Here is a 14,928-nt window from a genome sequence, read left to right as displayed (position 1 = left end):
ATCCGCCCCTAACTCCGCGGAGGACGCCGCAAAGAAAATCCGAAAGCCATACACTATCACTAAGTCCAGGGAGAATTGGACTGAACCCGAACACGACAAGTTCCTCGAAGCTCTTCAACTGTAAGTAAAGTTTCCTTTTTTTTTCCCCTTTGTTTTTTGTTGCTATTTTTAGCTTTATTTTGTTCTCTTGATTTTGATTCTGAAAAAATGTAATCGATGAATTTGACTGTTTTTAGGTGAGAGTATGAGACATTGGTTAGTTCTAGTGTGGTGTGTAAAATTCATGTGAATATTTTGTTTGCTAAGGTGTAGACTTTAGGGTTTTTAGGTTGGGGGAAATTTTAGGGTTGGTTTGATTAGTGGGTGAACTGAAAATGTTGGAAAATGAACAAATGGAGTAGGGTGAAGTTTGATTTTTGAGCTGAGTTAGGATATTGGGTTCATCAAATTTGTGCCTCTGTTCTTTTGAGCTGTGCTTAAGCTTTTCCACTAGCTACACTTAAGCATTTTGGGTTGTTGACTTGGTTACTTCTTTTTGGTGTTCAATTCTTTGATGCCTTTCATTTTACGTGGTTGTATTAACTGTTTTGAAGTGTAAGAAAAAAATTACTAGGAGTAGGATAAGAATTTCCCGTTAAGAAAAGAGACGGGAAACAAAGGAATGAGTATACCAAGTTACAAAGTTGCCAAAAAATTGCTAAGCAGATGCATAGTCACTTTGCATAGCAGTTATTGGACTTTCGTAGAAACATCTATTAGCAAGTAAAGAGAACGAAGTAGCTAATTCTTTCCAGTGGCAAGTTTAGTGACACCACATAACCTTAAAAATATGGACATTCTTCTCCAATTATTATATCTTTTGATATTTGAAATTTTATATTGCTTGCAATGTATTGGTAGAAGTAGAAAGCTTCATTAATTGCTTGCCTTACATGAAAAATATTGTGTTTCAAGTTAAATCATAGTGAGTTTCTTCGTTTGCTTTCTCAAGCTTGGTGTCATTGTCTTGCAGTGTCCTGATATTTTGATCTTTTCTTTCTGCATCCAGGTTTGATCGTGACTGGAAAAAGATTGGAGCATTTGTTGGATCAAAGACAGTTATACAGGTTATTCCAAACTAAAGGAAAACAAAAAACTTGTCTTCTTCAGAAATGTTTGTCTTAAATATTTCATGTTTCTGAGTCTAGGTTTTGCATTCAAATGAGTAACTTGTTAACATGAAAAATGTATATTGGAAGAAGCTTCTCATAATATCTTGGAATGTGGTTAGTTGGTTACAGAAACATCAATACATTGGCGGAAGAAAACTTTTTTTTATGTAACTTAGAAGAAACATCTTTTCTGGGGAAATATATTTGATCGTATTTCATGCCGTTTGCTGGTTGAGTGTCAACAGCTTAACCAGTGGGAAACATTTGTATGCATGTACTGTAGATGTTTATGAGTTGTTGAGGCTTGTTCATTGTTATATGGATAATTTAATTCAAAACGTAATGTCTGTTGACTTTGTAGATTCGTAGTCATGCACAGAAATACTTCATAAAAGTTCAGAAGAGTGGGACAAGTGAGCATCTTCCTCCACCCAGGCCGAAAAGAAAAGCTGCGCATCCTTATCCTCAAAAGGCTTCCAAAAATGGTCATCATCATTCACTATATGTTTGTTTGTGTGTATGCTGTGTTTGTGCCGTAAACTCATAATTTAATGCTATATTATATTTAATAATCTGTAATTGTTTAATGCAGCTCCTTTACTCTCACAGCTATCAGAATCTTTTCAATCTTCATCTGCTTTACTTGAGTCCGGATATGTCCTGAAACATGACCCCTCCACAATGCTTAAAACTCCTATTATGAACACTGTGGTGCCTTCATGGTCAAACTCCACCTTGCAAACCACTAATTTACTGCATGGTATTAAATACTACAGTTTTTTGTATATAAATTTTTGTTTATATATTCTTTGACAAAATTTTCTGAAAATTTTGTTTATAAACCATGATACTCATTATCAGGGGGAAAAAACAGAGAGACAGTAACAATATTTTGTTTTCCCCTATCAAACTTGTTTTGCAGTACCAAAAGTGAACGACCCTTCTGGTAGCAGTGAGAGTACCCCCAGAGTGCAGCCAGGTGATGAATCCAATGGACAGGGGAATAGTAGCTTTCCACTAAGAGGTAATGTTTTTTGGTTTTAGTTTACAATTATCAAGGCTTTAAAAATATAGTTTGTATTGATGGAGGCAGATAATGTTATGTTTAAGCGTATATGTAAGTTCCACTTTGCTCAACATGCAAGATCCTATTTGAAAATTTATGTGCTCTTGTTCCATGATTAACTCTCTCTCTCTCTCTCTCTCTCTCTCTCTCTCTCATCCAAGTTTGTCTTTTGTTGTACGGTTACTCTTTTATTTTATGCTGTCTACATTCTATATAGATTAACTGCCATTATAATGAATTTCCGCACTCTTCTAATGCAGTGCTTCCCGATTTCACTCAAGTATACAGCTTCATTGGCAGTGTATTTGATCCAAATACAACTGATCATTTGCACAAACTGAAAAACATGGACCGTATAGATGTTGAGACGGTATGTTTATGTTCTCTACTTCTCTCAGTCTAGTCTATCCTATTCTGCTCGGCAACTGTATAAATGAATTTATGATTTAACAGTTCTGACAAATCTATTCTTTCTATGACCTTGGCTCTATTTAGGTCCTGTTGTTGATGAGAAATCTCTCTGTCAATTTAACTAGCCCAGATTTTGAGGACCATGTAAGTATTCATGCTACTGAATCTCTGGCTTGCCATATCTTTGAAAAATAAAATGATTACATGTCTTTACTGGACCTGTAATAAGGATATATGTCATCAAATGAAACAAGAGATATAGTTGGAGAAAAGAAAAGTCTAGATGAAATTAGTTGAATTGAGAAATAGTTATTAATAATTGAAAATAGTTTAACATGTTTGTTGGTCAGCTTCCTTACAACTGCGCATGTTGTTGTAATTCATGCAGAGGAAGGTTCTTTCAACATACGAGGTTGAACTTGATACAGATGACTACATCAATGCAGATATACTTCAGGATGATCAGTTGAAGAGTGCTGCTACCTAGATTGGTGTTGGAAAGGGAAAACACCTCATCGGAGGTTCACAATTTTGCATGATTATGCAAGATTCCTTGGAAAGGAAACAAGCTGAAAGGCACAAGTCACAGCCTAGTATAATGTCCTACTGTGATTTGTAATTGCTATCTGCACAGCATCTTGGCTAAGCAAAGCCTTAGTTTCCTTCATTCATTGTGGTGTTCTTTGTATATATCAATTACCATTACAATGTTGTAAAAGGGAAATAATAATGAGTGTATAGTTTTCCTAGTTTTGTGTAGGGTCTGTACACTTGTACAGTACTTAAGATGTATGTATGTATTATATTATGATTAACCAAACATCAAATATCTACTTGCAAGGTTTAATTTGATGTATTTTGTTTCCTCGATTACTTTCTTTATCTATTTGATTGTCATCACTAAAATGTAGAACCACATAAGTGATATGTTTGCAGTTTGCACACCATAAGACCCTTTGAATCTCAAAAGGGTTTCATCCTACTGAACCATTTTTGTCAGTCTCGCGCCATATCTACCGACGAATCACTTCTTCCTCTTATTTATAATACTTGTATTTAGTTAAAGAGTGTTCTAATAATTTACTATGTATTTTCTACAAATTTTTTAATATAATATCATTAACTAGTATTTTTAAAACATTTGTTAGCAAGACTTGATAATTTAATTAATACCTATAAAAAAACAACAAAGTCTTGTCCCATTAGATGGGATCGACTATATGGATCAAACCATAGTTATAAAAATTAAATTGGGCCGGTTGATTTGACAAAAAATTTGGTAAATCATACCTTAAGCTGGTTTGGTTTACTTTTTGGACCATTCAAGAAAAAGAACCGGTGTGAACTAATAAGAATCGGTCAAAATCAGTGAGAACCGGTGTAAACCAGTCTAACTGAACTGGTCTGTTTTGAAAATTTTCCAAAATGCTGAAGCAAAGGTTCGGACCAGCATTCTCCCTTTGCCACTCAACCATCATGCTTCTTGTTATTATATAAGACAAATAGTAATTATATAGTATACATTCAATTACATAATTTTATAGATATTTAATTTAATTTAATTTTGTATTAGTTAAAATCTACTGATATTATAATTAGATGATAGGCTTTGTGAATTAATTGTTACTTTTATTGTGTCAAATTAAGATATTATTGTAGTATTAGTGACAAATTTTATATTTTTTTATTAGTTATTTTTAGAATTTAAGATTTAATTTTTCATAAAATATTAGTGAAGATATGTATTTCAAATTTTAATTTTAAGTTTTTTGTTATTTTATATTTTTATTTACGTCATACCGGGTTTACCGGTTCAACTAGTGATTTATCGGTTGAACTAATAAACCAATAAACCAGTAGCTTGACCGATTCGATCACCGGTTCGATCCTGACAACTATGGATCAAACGACGCCATTGAGCTCTATCATATATCATGCCTATAGAGAGACCATTTACATGTAGATCTCGATTGACAACCTCATATATGATCTTCCTAGATCTTCCTTTACTTTTCACCCCTTGTCCATCTTCCATCTCATCCACTCTCTTGACTGGGTGCTCTGTGCGTCTTCTTCTCACATGTTCAAACCATCTGAGATGCGATTATACAATCTTTTTCACAATAGATACTACTCCAACTCTCTCTCTCATATATTCGTTCTTTATTCTATTTAATCGTGTATGACCACTCATTCATCTCATCATCTTCATCTCTGTCACACTTAACTTATGCTCGTGCTCCCCTTTGACTGCCCAACACTCTACACCATAAAGTATAGTCGGTCTGATAGCAGTGCATTAGAATTTACCTTTAAGTTTTAAAAACACTTTTTGTGTGACATATAAAATCAGACGCACTCCCCATTTTGACTAACCTGCTTAGATCTTATGATTTACATCATGTTCAATCTCTCAATTATCCTGTATGATGTACTCAAGATATTTAAAACTTTTATCTTTTCGTAGGATGTTTTCTCCAATCTTCACCTCTGTATTAGAGTTTTTCCTTCGACGGTCGAACTTACATTCAGTATATTCCATATTGCTACGGTTTATGCGCAAACCATACACTTTTAGAGCTTCTCTCCATAAATCCAACTTCTTATTTAGGTATTCCCTTTACTCTCTCATAAGGACGATATCATAAGCAAAAAGCATACACCATGGCACAGGCTCTTTAATATGCTCTGTGAATACTTACAAGACTAATGTAAAAAGGTATGAATTTAAGGATGATCCTTGGTGTAATCCTATACCAATAAGAAACTCTTCTGCCAAATCAGCTTGAGTTTTCACACTAGTTGTAGCCCCAGCATACATGTTTTTAATTGTACGAATATATGCGACCCTTACTCTCTTCCTTCCCAAAACCTTCCATAAGACCTCCCTTGGCATCTTATTGTAAGCTTTTTTTAAATCAATAAACACTATAGGTAGATCTCTTTTATTACTACGATACTTCTCTATCATCTTTCTTAACAGGTATATAGCTTCAGTGGTGCGTGAATCTTTCTGGCATAAAATCAAATTGATTCTCTGTTATTTGTGTTACTTGTATTAGCCTCCTTTCTATCACCCTTTCGCATAACTTTATGGCATGACTCACGAGTTTGATCCCTTTATATATAGATCCTTATTCTTTAATTAATACCTATATATAAAATTAATTGTTTGGAAATTCAAATAAAATTGATTTTCCAACTTCTTTCATAGGCTTCACTAATACAATAATATTAATTAGGTTATATTTACACAAAAATAATTATTTATCAGCTATCATATAATAAAAATATATAATCGCTAATTTAGTGATTATATTTTGGTATACACATAATATTTTTTAAATAATAATTACATAATCTAAAGTCTTAACTATTCATTTGCGTATAAATGTTTTAAACACGTCTAATTAATTTATACTTAAATTTTGTATTTTTATCTATGCATTAACAATTTTTATTCACTTCAAGTGCATGTAAAATATCTTAGTGCTATTGTTAGGGAGTACAAAATATTACTCTCAAGAGCCTTTTTGTTTGTTTTTTGGTCTTGATGATAACTTTTGTGTCACATAACACATGGTGGTCTAGATTCTGTCGATGCACGTGTTATTAAACTATTTTTTTTATCTTAGTCTATTCGTAACAATAAAGAAGTTTTACAATTTATAATTTCAGTCCAATAGAGTATATAAAAATTCAGTTTTAATTTTAATTTTTATCATTTTATCTTATCTTTATATTATTTTTTATCTTATCTTTGTTTTTATTTTTTGTAGATAATATTCTATAGATATTTAGTTTTACTTTTATAATTCAATCAATTAAAAAATACATAACAAAATGTTCTTTATTTTTATGTACTCTTTGTATACTCTTTCAGTTTTATTATATATGAATGCCATAAGTTAGCTAATCGGCCTATTAGAGATAAAAGTCGTTGGTCACATCCTTATTTACATTTTTAGATTTTTTTTACCGAGCATGGATGGGTAGTGTAAGAAAGGCGCTCCCGGTGAAAGATCATGCTACGCCATCGTTCCCGTATATGAATAGAGATAATTCATAATTTGTATAAATGACATAGGTGTATTATTATAAAAAAAATTATTTATTTTTATTAAAGTTTTTCTTTTGTTTTTTTCCAACTAAATTTTGAAACATTTAATGTAGTGTACTGTTACAAATAACAACAACATTTTTCTTTGTCTGTTGAAAATGAAAACTTGAGCTAGGGTGTTCTCGTGCAACACCTTAGACCTAATTATAAAGCATTATTATTAAAAATTGAAAATAAGAGAAAGGAAGAAAATATATAGTTGCAGATAACATTAAATGATGAAATGATAGAAGATAAAACAACATTTAATGTCAACATGGTGGATATCTTAGACATTTTTATAATGATCATTAATAAAAAATAAAACTTTTTATTTTATTTTTCTGCCTTGTGTAATTTTTAAACATTAATATTATTATACAAAATTCTTGAAAAATTACCTCCATTATCAAAGTATATTTTACTGAAGTTAAGCAAACTCTTATTAGATTAAAGAGAAGAGGTGAAAAATAATTCTCATTCATCATCTATCATGTACAGTTTAGATATATATACATGTAATGAAGAGAAGGAAAGAAAAAGGCAACTAACTACCAAATTACCAATAGAGTATAACTAATTAAGGTTAAAAAATGTTGTTGGTTACCTATATTTTTTCACTAATTAATTGATAGATTAAGTCAAGCATGTAAGATAACAAGTCTCGCCTGAATTAGATTGTATCAAACCTACATGTTACAACAACAACTAAACCACTTCACATGAGTAGCATTATCATTGTCATGGTTAACTACCTAAGGTAAATTACCATTCTTTGATGATATTATGTTGATAAAATTCATTTAAAATAAAAATATGTTGAGATTTTAGCTGTTACATTTAAAAATAGTAGCTAGAGAATTTGTATTTAAGTAAAATAATAGTTTAGAATCATTTTAAATTACATTAGATCAATTAAAAGAAAATAAATATCAGACATAGTTAATTTTATACGANCCAATTAAAATTATCTTATGTTTTATTTTATCTTATGAGTAGATTACTTTAGTTTTATTTTATTTTAAATTTCAATTTTTGGTGAAAAAATTTAAATTAAATTCACGAGAAACAACTATCTATTCACTATCCATCTATTTATAATTTATAATCTATCACGAACTACATTATATATTTATTCTACTGTATTATTTCTTTTAAACGATTATTTACATCATGCAAAACCCTATTTAAAAATTTGTGTGCTCATATTCCTTAATTCTCCATTATCGTTATAAATAAAGTTTTAAACATTGCTATTTATAATATATTATTTGTATATATAGTAGTAATTTCTTGAATTTTTTCAATAATTTGATTAATTTATATGTGAATCTATTGTGTTATTATTAGTGATTTCAATTCCCGAGAAATATGCATTTGATATTTGACAAAAAAAAAATTAATATTTTGCTATAAATAAGCTTGAATATTCCTCCAAATAGCAGTACTGAATGATAACAAAATGAAGATAAGCATGTCTTCATCAAAATTTTACTGTAAGGAAGAACAAACGCTTTGCAAATAATCTTTTAAAATACAAAATAAAAAAGAAAAAAAAAACTAAAGTAATGAGCTAGAATAACACCAGACAGGAGAACACATGAACTTTACATCGGATAATAGTCTTTGACAACTTCCATCGTCCAAGTCGAAGATGCCAATATTTTGATGTTCGGCACAGTTCCATGTTTTCCAATCTAGTAGGTTTTCATCAGTAAAGTAGATTTGATTTCCTTTGGTTTGAATACTCGCAGGCAGCATTTGAACAGAAGAGTTGAGTCCAATGATCACTACGCAATTTTTCAAACTATCTAGTCTGCACCATTCTTTTGCATTCTTCTTCAATTCATAGATATCAAATTTGTAAATACGAGGAACTCCACGATGAAAGGTAGAATGTCTCACCAACATCAATAAACTTCCATTAGCACACCCAACCAAATATTTAAGCTGCAAAGGACCCCGCGCAGCATCATCGTAGGGAGGTTTGGCTTCATGAATACCACCTACAGGCCCTGACTTTGTGTTTGTATCAAATTCGTATAGCTGGCCACGTTCTTCCACTGCATATATCTTCTCTCCAAAAAATATGACATCATGAAACAATGGTTTTCTAGTTGAAAGATCTAACCATCTCTTATCATTTGGTTTGTAAAAGGCTAACGTAAGACGAGGTCCATATATAGCCACTGCCATAAAATCTTCATTGTCATTACTAGGACATGAATTTATAATAACCTTCCAAACATGGGAACAATTTACGAAACCGCTCGATTCCTGCGGCCCGTAATCATCCATATGGACATCACCGAAATCCCGAATAGTATATTCAAAGCCACGATTGTTAGGATTGTAGTCAATTATATCCGGAAAAGTTGATATTGGAGGAAGATCTAAACGGACCTTTGTAAATGCATCTAACATATACATCGAACCTTGGTATATATCTAGGACGATCAACCATCCACCAAAAGAACCACGGATCAATTTGGTCTGCATCTCTGGTAGCTTGAGATGGTGGATCTTGTCTTCATCAAGAGACTGAATATCAAGTGGTACTTCATCAGCAATAGGTTGCCTGGAATGGTAGCCTGCCTCCTCTTCCTCAGAAAAATAATCACTGAAAGATTCAGGTACCAGCAGCCACAAAATCTTGCTGGAGATCTCTGGAAGTTTCAAGCTCCATTGCTTGCAAACTAAACGTAGTTGGATGAAATCATCGTATGAATAGAAGTGCTTTGAAATTTCCTGCAAGATGTCATGGTGAATGTTTGCCCATCCATCAATGTCACCCATATCTAAGACTCAAGCTATGTTATTCTCAGATATCAAGAGAGACGCAAACTGCACAGAAGCCTTAGACTTGGATTGATAAAAAAAAAATACTTGGACGCTTAACATTATATATAGAGAGAGTCTATCTCTGTTTGGTTTTTTATTTTTATTTTGTTGTGATTTTGATACATATTTCTGCTTCTTTTTTGTTTTGGGTAGATTCTGCTCCGTTTTATTTGACTTTAAATTTTAAATTTTATTGAAAATTTAAAATTAAATTGAGGAGGATAACTAGTCTTTCTTCAGAACACTATAATGTCAAATATGACTAATTGACTTTGGAATCTATCTATCTAATACAGTAATACCTCACATGGTCATATTGGAAATTTGGGATCTGTATCATTATTTATTGTTCAGAATTTTTATTTAACTTTTAGGGTAACAAAATTAATTGTAGTTAATTTTATTTATTTTGTATAAAATATTTTATATAAAATTTTTTAATTGAATGTAAATTTCATAGCATAAATCTAATCCATGTAATTATTTTAATACACCAACCATTATATCTACATGGAGTCAATGGTAAATCGAATTTAATTAGTTCGATAATACTAGTCTATGAAAAAAATTGCATTTCATAAAGTTTAAAAATATTTATTATGTGATAGGTTAGTAACGAGTACATTACAAACTTTTATAGTACTCATAGTAACAATATTTAATTTAATAATTGTTATTAAAATTTTAGTTGTACTCGTTACAAAATAAATAATTCCAATATATATATATATAATGAATTGACCAATTTAAAAATAAGACAATCTAATAATATTAAAAGCCATTTAATTTAAAAACGTAATTTAAAAAATAAATCCTTCACATACTTACATAATTATGAATTTATAATATGATAAATAATTCTCAAAAAATTATTCTAAGATTTAACTTCTAGACACCGAATTATTTATTTAAATAATTTAATTTTTATCTAACCTAATATAATAAAATATGTTTAAACCTCCTCCTCCTCCTTATTATTATTATTATTATTATTATTATTATTATTATTCGAATTGGTTTAATTCAAATCATCATGTAATTCGAACCAACTTACTTCGAATTACAGAGAACGCCGTCTTCTTGAGTAATTCGAACTCACTTAGTTCGAATAATGCTCAATTGTAGTTCGAACCATATAAATTCGAATTACATCCATCACGTGTTCCATCATAATTCGAACTCCATTGGTTCAAATTACATATTTTTCTAATTCGAACCAAACTGGTTCGAATTATATAATAATATATTTTGGCTGATTCGTAAATTAATTTTAAGTTTAGCTGATTCATGTAATTTCTTCCCTCCCTTGATTTAATTGTGTTTTTTACCCTTTTTTTTATATGACCTATTTTTATTTTTTCAACTTAGCTTCTGTTACCTCCGAATCATTGTATGCATGACGTGAGAGGCCCTTTACCCCTCATTCTTAAAAGTTTGCCTTTCCAAATTAGAGGCAGTGAAAACTAAATGGTACATTCAATTGTGCTTACAAATTAGTACCTAAATTTTATCTAATTTAATTTTTGTAATAAGCTTTTATTTTAAAAAAATATTTATTTTTATATTTTTTAAATTAAATATTAATTTTTAATTTTTTTTAATAAGTAGATACTACTTTTTATACTTTTCCTTTTAAATACCATAACATTCACCAAACTAAATACTGATGTACAATAATATTTATTCCGAAGGAAAAACCGCTTTTTCTGTTTTTCATTGATGTATATTATATTAATTTGACAAAATAGCAGACTCCATGGGAACACATTTTCACATCACAAGATTACAACACAAACACAGGAACAAAACATAATTTGACCGACTAAGACTCCAATACCCATTATCAACCTAACTCACAGACCCTTTAGCACTTAATCGACTTCTTCCATCTTACTTTCCTCGGCACCATCCTCTTCCAGTGCTGGGATGTCAGCATCGTCCCCACCAGTTTCATCCTCATCGATGCTCAAACCCAGCTTCAACATCCTGTGGATTCTTGCAGCAAAGGTGTTTGGATCATCAAGGCTGAAACCAGAAGTCAAAAGAGCGGTCTCAAAGAGAAGCAGCACAAGATCCTTTACTGACTTGTCATTCTTGTCAGCTTCTGCCCTCTTCCTCAGTTCTTCCATAATGCCATTGTCAGGGTTGATCTCCATAGTCTTCTTGCTAGACATGTAGCCAGCCATGCTGTTATCTCTCAAGGCCTGAGCCTTCATAATCCTCTCCATGTTTGCAGTCCAACCATACTCACCAGTAACCAAACAGCAAGGTGAATCAACAATCCTGTCAGAAACCACAACCTTCTCAACTTTGTCTCCCAATATATCCTTGATAACTTTGCAGAGGTCCTCAAATGACTTCTTCTTTTCTTCCTTCTTCTTTTTCTCTTCCTCTGTCTCATCATCCAACTTCAATCCCTCCTTTGTAGCTGAAACCAGTTTCTTGCCTTCATACTCCTTTAATTGTCCAACAGCGTATTCATCAATGGCATCCACCATGAACAACACCTCATATCCCTTTCTCTTGAGCTTCTCCAGGAAGGGTGAGTTCTCCACTGCTTTCTTGCTTTCTCCAGTGATGTAGTAAATGTCCTTCTGGCCCTCCTTCATTCTAGTAACATAGTCCTTCAAACTTGTCATCTCATCTCCACTCTTTGTAGAGTGATATCTGAGCAAATCAGCCAATTTGGCTCTGTTTTGACTATCCTCGTGGATACCCAACTTGAGATTCTTGGAGAAAGCCTCATAGAATTTGTTGTAATCATCCTTATTCTCAGCAATCTCATTGAACATCTCAATGCACTTCTTCACAATGTTCTTCCTGATCACCTTCAAGATCTTGTTCTGCTGCAACGTCTCACGAGAGATGTTGAGTGGCAAGTCATCGGAGTCGACAACACCCTTAACAAAGCTAAGGTACTCTGGAATGATCTCCTCGCAGTTGTCCATGATGAACACCCTTCTGACATAAAGCTTGATGTTGTTTGGCTTCTTCCTTGTGTCAAACAGATCAAAGGGTGCTCTCTTGGGGACAAAGAGAATGGCCTTAAATTCAAGCTGGCCTTCGACTGAGAAATGCTTCACTGCTAAGTGGTCTTCCCAATCATTGGTGAGGCTCTTGTAGAAGGATGCATATTCCTCCTTGGTTATCTCTTCCGGCTTGCGCAACCAGATTGGTTTCTGCTTGTTGATGAGTTGCCATTCGTGAGAAACCTCCTTGATCTTTTTCTTCTTCTTGGAGTCCTTTTCCTTCTCTTCATCAACTTCCTCAACATCGCCTTCCTCCTCTTTCTTGGGTTCATCGTCCTCATCATCACTGATCTCTTTCTCGGTCGTCTTCTCAGTCCAAAGATAAATGGGATAACTAATGAATTCGGAGTGCTTCTTCACAAGATCCTTAATCCTCCTCTCCTCCAAGTACTCCAGCTGTTAAAACCAAAGACAATACCAATCACTCAGCCATCATCTCCGTTGCAAGCTCAAATTAAAGCAACTTTCAATTAAAAGATTCCTGAAACATTTTAAATGTTCCCCTAAAGTTTAAAAACTAAGCACGCACTTAATGAATCAAATTGATGTGCATAATAATGTGTTTCTAAATAAATTCATACAGAAATTATGTTGTTCCTTACGCTCCTAAGATTCCAATTTCGACGTGTTCATAATTATCCATTATTATTTTTTGTGTTCTTCGAACTCATTGAACTTCATATCAAATATTACTATTGGTGAATTATATAACACGTCAAATAACCTATTAACCCAAACATATCCATATCATATAGATAAAAACACCAATCAAAGAATACAACCATATCCAATACAGAAGAAAACGACAGCAAAAATATCAAACTTCTGAGCAAATAGAAATCAAAATGGGGCTGAGGTGTCTATATTACCTGATCCTCCTTGAGGAAGAGGGTGATTTTGGTTCCTCTTCCGAGTTGCTCCCCACTGGTATCCCTGGTCACAGTGAATGAGCCACCAGCCTGGGATTCCCAAATGTACTGCTCATCATCGTTATGCTTAGTGGTCACAATCACCTTCTCGGCAACCAAGTATGCAGAGTAGAACCCAACACCGAATTGTCCAATCATGCTGACGTCAGCACCCGCCTGCAGCGCCTCCATGAACTCCTTCGTCCCAGACCTCGCTATTGTTCCCAAATTATTCACCAAATCTACACACACACACACACACACACGAACAAATCAGTAATCAAACTCAAAGAAACAGCACCTGACTGAATTCAGAACAAAATTGGAAAGTGCATTTTACGGTACCTGCTTTGGTCATTCCAATTCCGCTATCGATGATTGAGAGAGTCTTGTTGGCCTTGTCGGGGACGAGACGAATGAAGAGCTCCGGCTGAGCATCGAGCTTGCTCTTATCGGTTAAGCTCTCGAATCGGATCTTATCCAATGCGTCGGAAGCGTTGCTGATGAGTTCGCGAAGGAAGATCTCCTTGTTGGAGTAGAAAGTGTTGATGATGAGGCTCAGCAATTGGTTGATCTCCGCTTGGAATGCGAATGTCTCAGCGTCTGCCATCTGTACATCCGCCATTGTTAACGAGCTCGAATGAAATTGGCAAATTGCAGGGAAAGATAGAGCGCGAAGCGTGGAGAGAATGAGAATAGCGAAGCGCAGAGAAGATTGGTTGTTGTTTTGCGTGTTCGGCGAATAAGGAAGAAGAGGGAAGGGGTTATTATAGTAGCAGAGAGGTTCTGGATTATTCTACTTCTCTCCGGAACGAGAGAGAGAGATCCTCGTTTTTTACTTTATTTTATTTTCTTAAACGTTTTCTTTCAAATAGCGCGGGTTGGTTTCGTCGGGGGACAAAAACGGTGTCGTTTGTGACGTGGATGCCGTTGCCGTTGGTTAAAGTGGGGATCGGAAATTTCGCGCGAATGGGGTTCGCGAACTTTCTATAAACTTACTCTCGAGTCTCGAATGTTCTTTGTTTTCACAAAGTTGACTAGACCGCTAAATAAAATCTCTACTCTTGTGTGGATAGAAAGGACTAAGAAGTAAATTGGATTAATTTTTTTATATTTTTAAGAAATTAATTTAAATTATTTTAAGTTTTTTGGAATCAAATTTATCATATAAAATTAATTATTTCTGTTTTTACTCTTTTATTTTCTTTAAATTGATCTCATGTAATTTAAAATGATTCCAAACTATTATTTTAATTAAATACCAGTTCTCTTTTATTTTTTAAATGCTTTTGCATGAAATCCAAAATTATAAATTACTAATTTTAAATGTAAGAGCTAAATCTCAACATATTTTTATTTTAAAACATTTTTATTAATATAATATCACCAAAAAATTATAATATACTATCTATCTAAAATAATT

At 32.9% G+C, this 14,928-nt stretch overlaps 3 protein-coding genes across 4 annotated transcripts in view; 1 reads left to right on the top strand and 2 right to left on the bottom strand.

The window, feature by feature from the left end:
* The window catches only part of LOC107644885 (protein REVEILLE 6), a gene marked incomplete in the record, with an annotated part of 3,838 nt that extends 337 nt beyond the window's left edge, over window positions 1–3,501 (top strand). Inside the window, 8 exon segments of the mRNA XM_016348836.2 lie at window positions 1–120; window positions 1,049–1,106; window positions 1,513–1,636; window positions 1,744–1,911; window positions 2,074–2,175; window positions 2,478–2,587; window positions 2,713–2,772; window positions 3,017–3,501. Of these exon segments, the coding sequence (XP_016204322.1) occupies window positions 1–120; window positions 1,049–1,106; window positions 1,513–1,636; window positions 1,744–1,911; window positions 2,074–2,175; window positions 2,478–2,587; window positions 2,713–2,772; window positions 3,017–3,115 (841 nt within the window).
* On the bottom strand, window positions 8,191–9,694 carry LOC107641538. Its single transcript, XM_016345023.2, has one exon. The coding sequence runs from the start codon at window positions 9,521–9,523 to the stop codon at window positions 8,288–8,290; it is 1,236 nt and encodes a 411-aa protein (XP_016200509.1). The 5' UTR covers window positions 9,524–9,694; the 3' UTR covers window positions 8,191–8,287.
* On the bottom strand, window positions 11,248–14,264 carry LOC107644884 (heat shock protein 83). 2 transcript variants are annotated; one of them, XM_016348835.2, is made up of 4 exons: window positions 13,851–14,264; window positions 13,467–13,747; window positions 12,105–12,993; window positions 11,248–12,053 (listed from the first exon to the last, which is right to left on the bottom strand). In XM_016348835.2, exons 1-4 carry the CDS (start codon window positions 14,128–14,130, stop codon window positions 11,440–11,442), a joined length of 2,064 nt encoding a protein of 687 aa, XP_016204321.1. In that variant the 5' UTR covers window positions 14,131–14,264; the 3' UTR covers window positions 11,248–11,439. The 2 variants fall into 2 exon arrangements, with proteins under 2 accessions (XP_016204321.1, XP_016204320.1); XM_016348834.2 differs by having other exon boundaries at window positions 11,248–12,993.

This window comes from Arachis ipaensis, chromosome B05 (genome assembly GCF_000816755.2).
Source record: "Arachis ipaensis cultivar K30076 chromosome B05, Araip1.1, whole genome shotgun sequence".
NCBI classification, from domain to species: domain Eukaryota; kingdom Viridiplantae; phylum Streptophyta; class Magnoliopsida; order Fabales; family Fabaceae; genus Arachis; species Arachis ipaensis.
The sequence above is the reverse complement of the archived record's forward strand: the minus strand, read 5'-3'. Positions and strand labels throughout refer to the sequence as shown.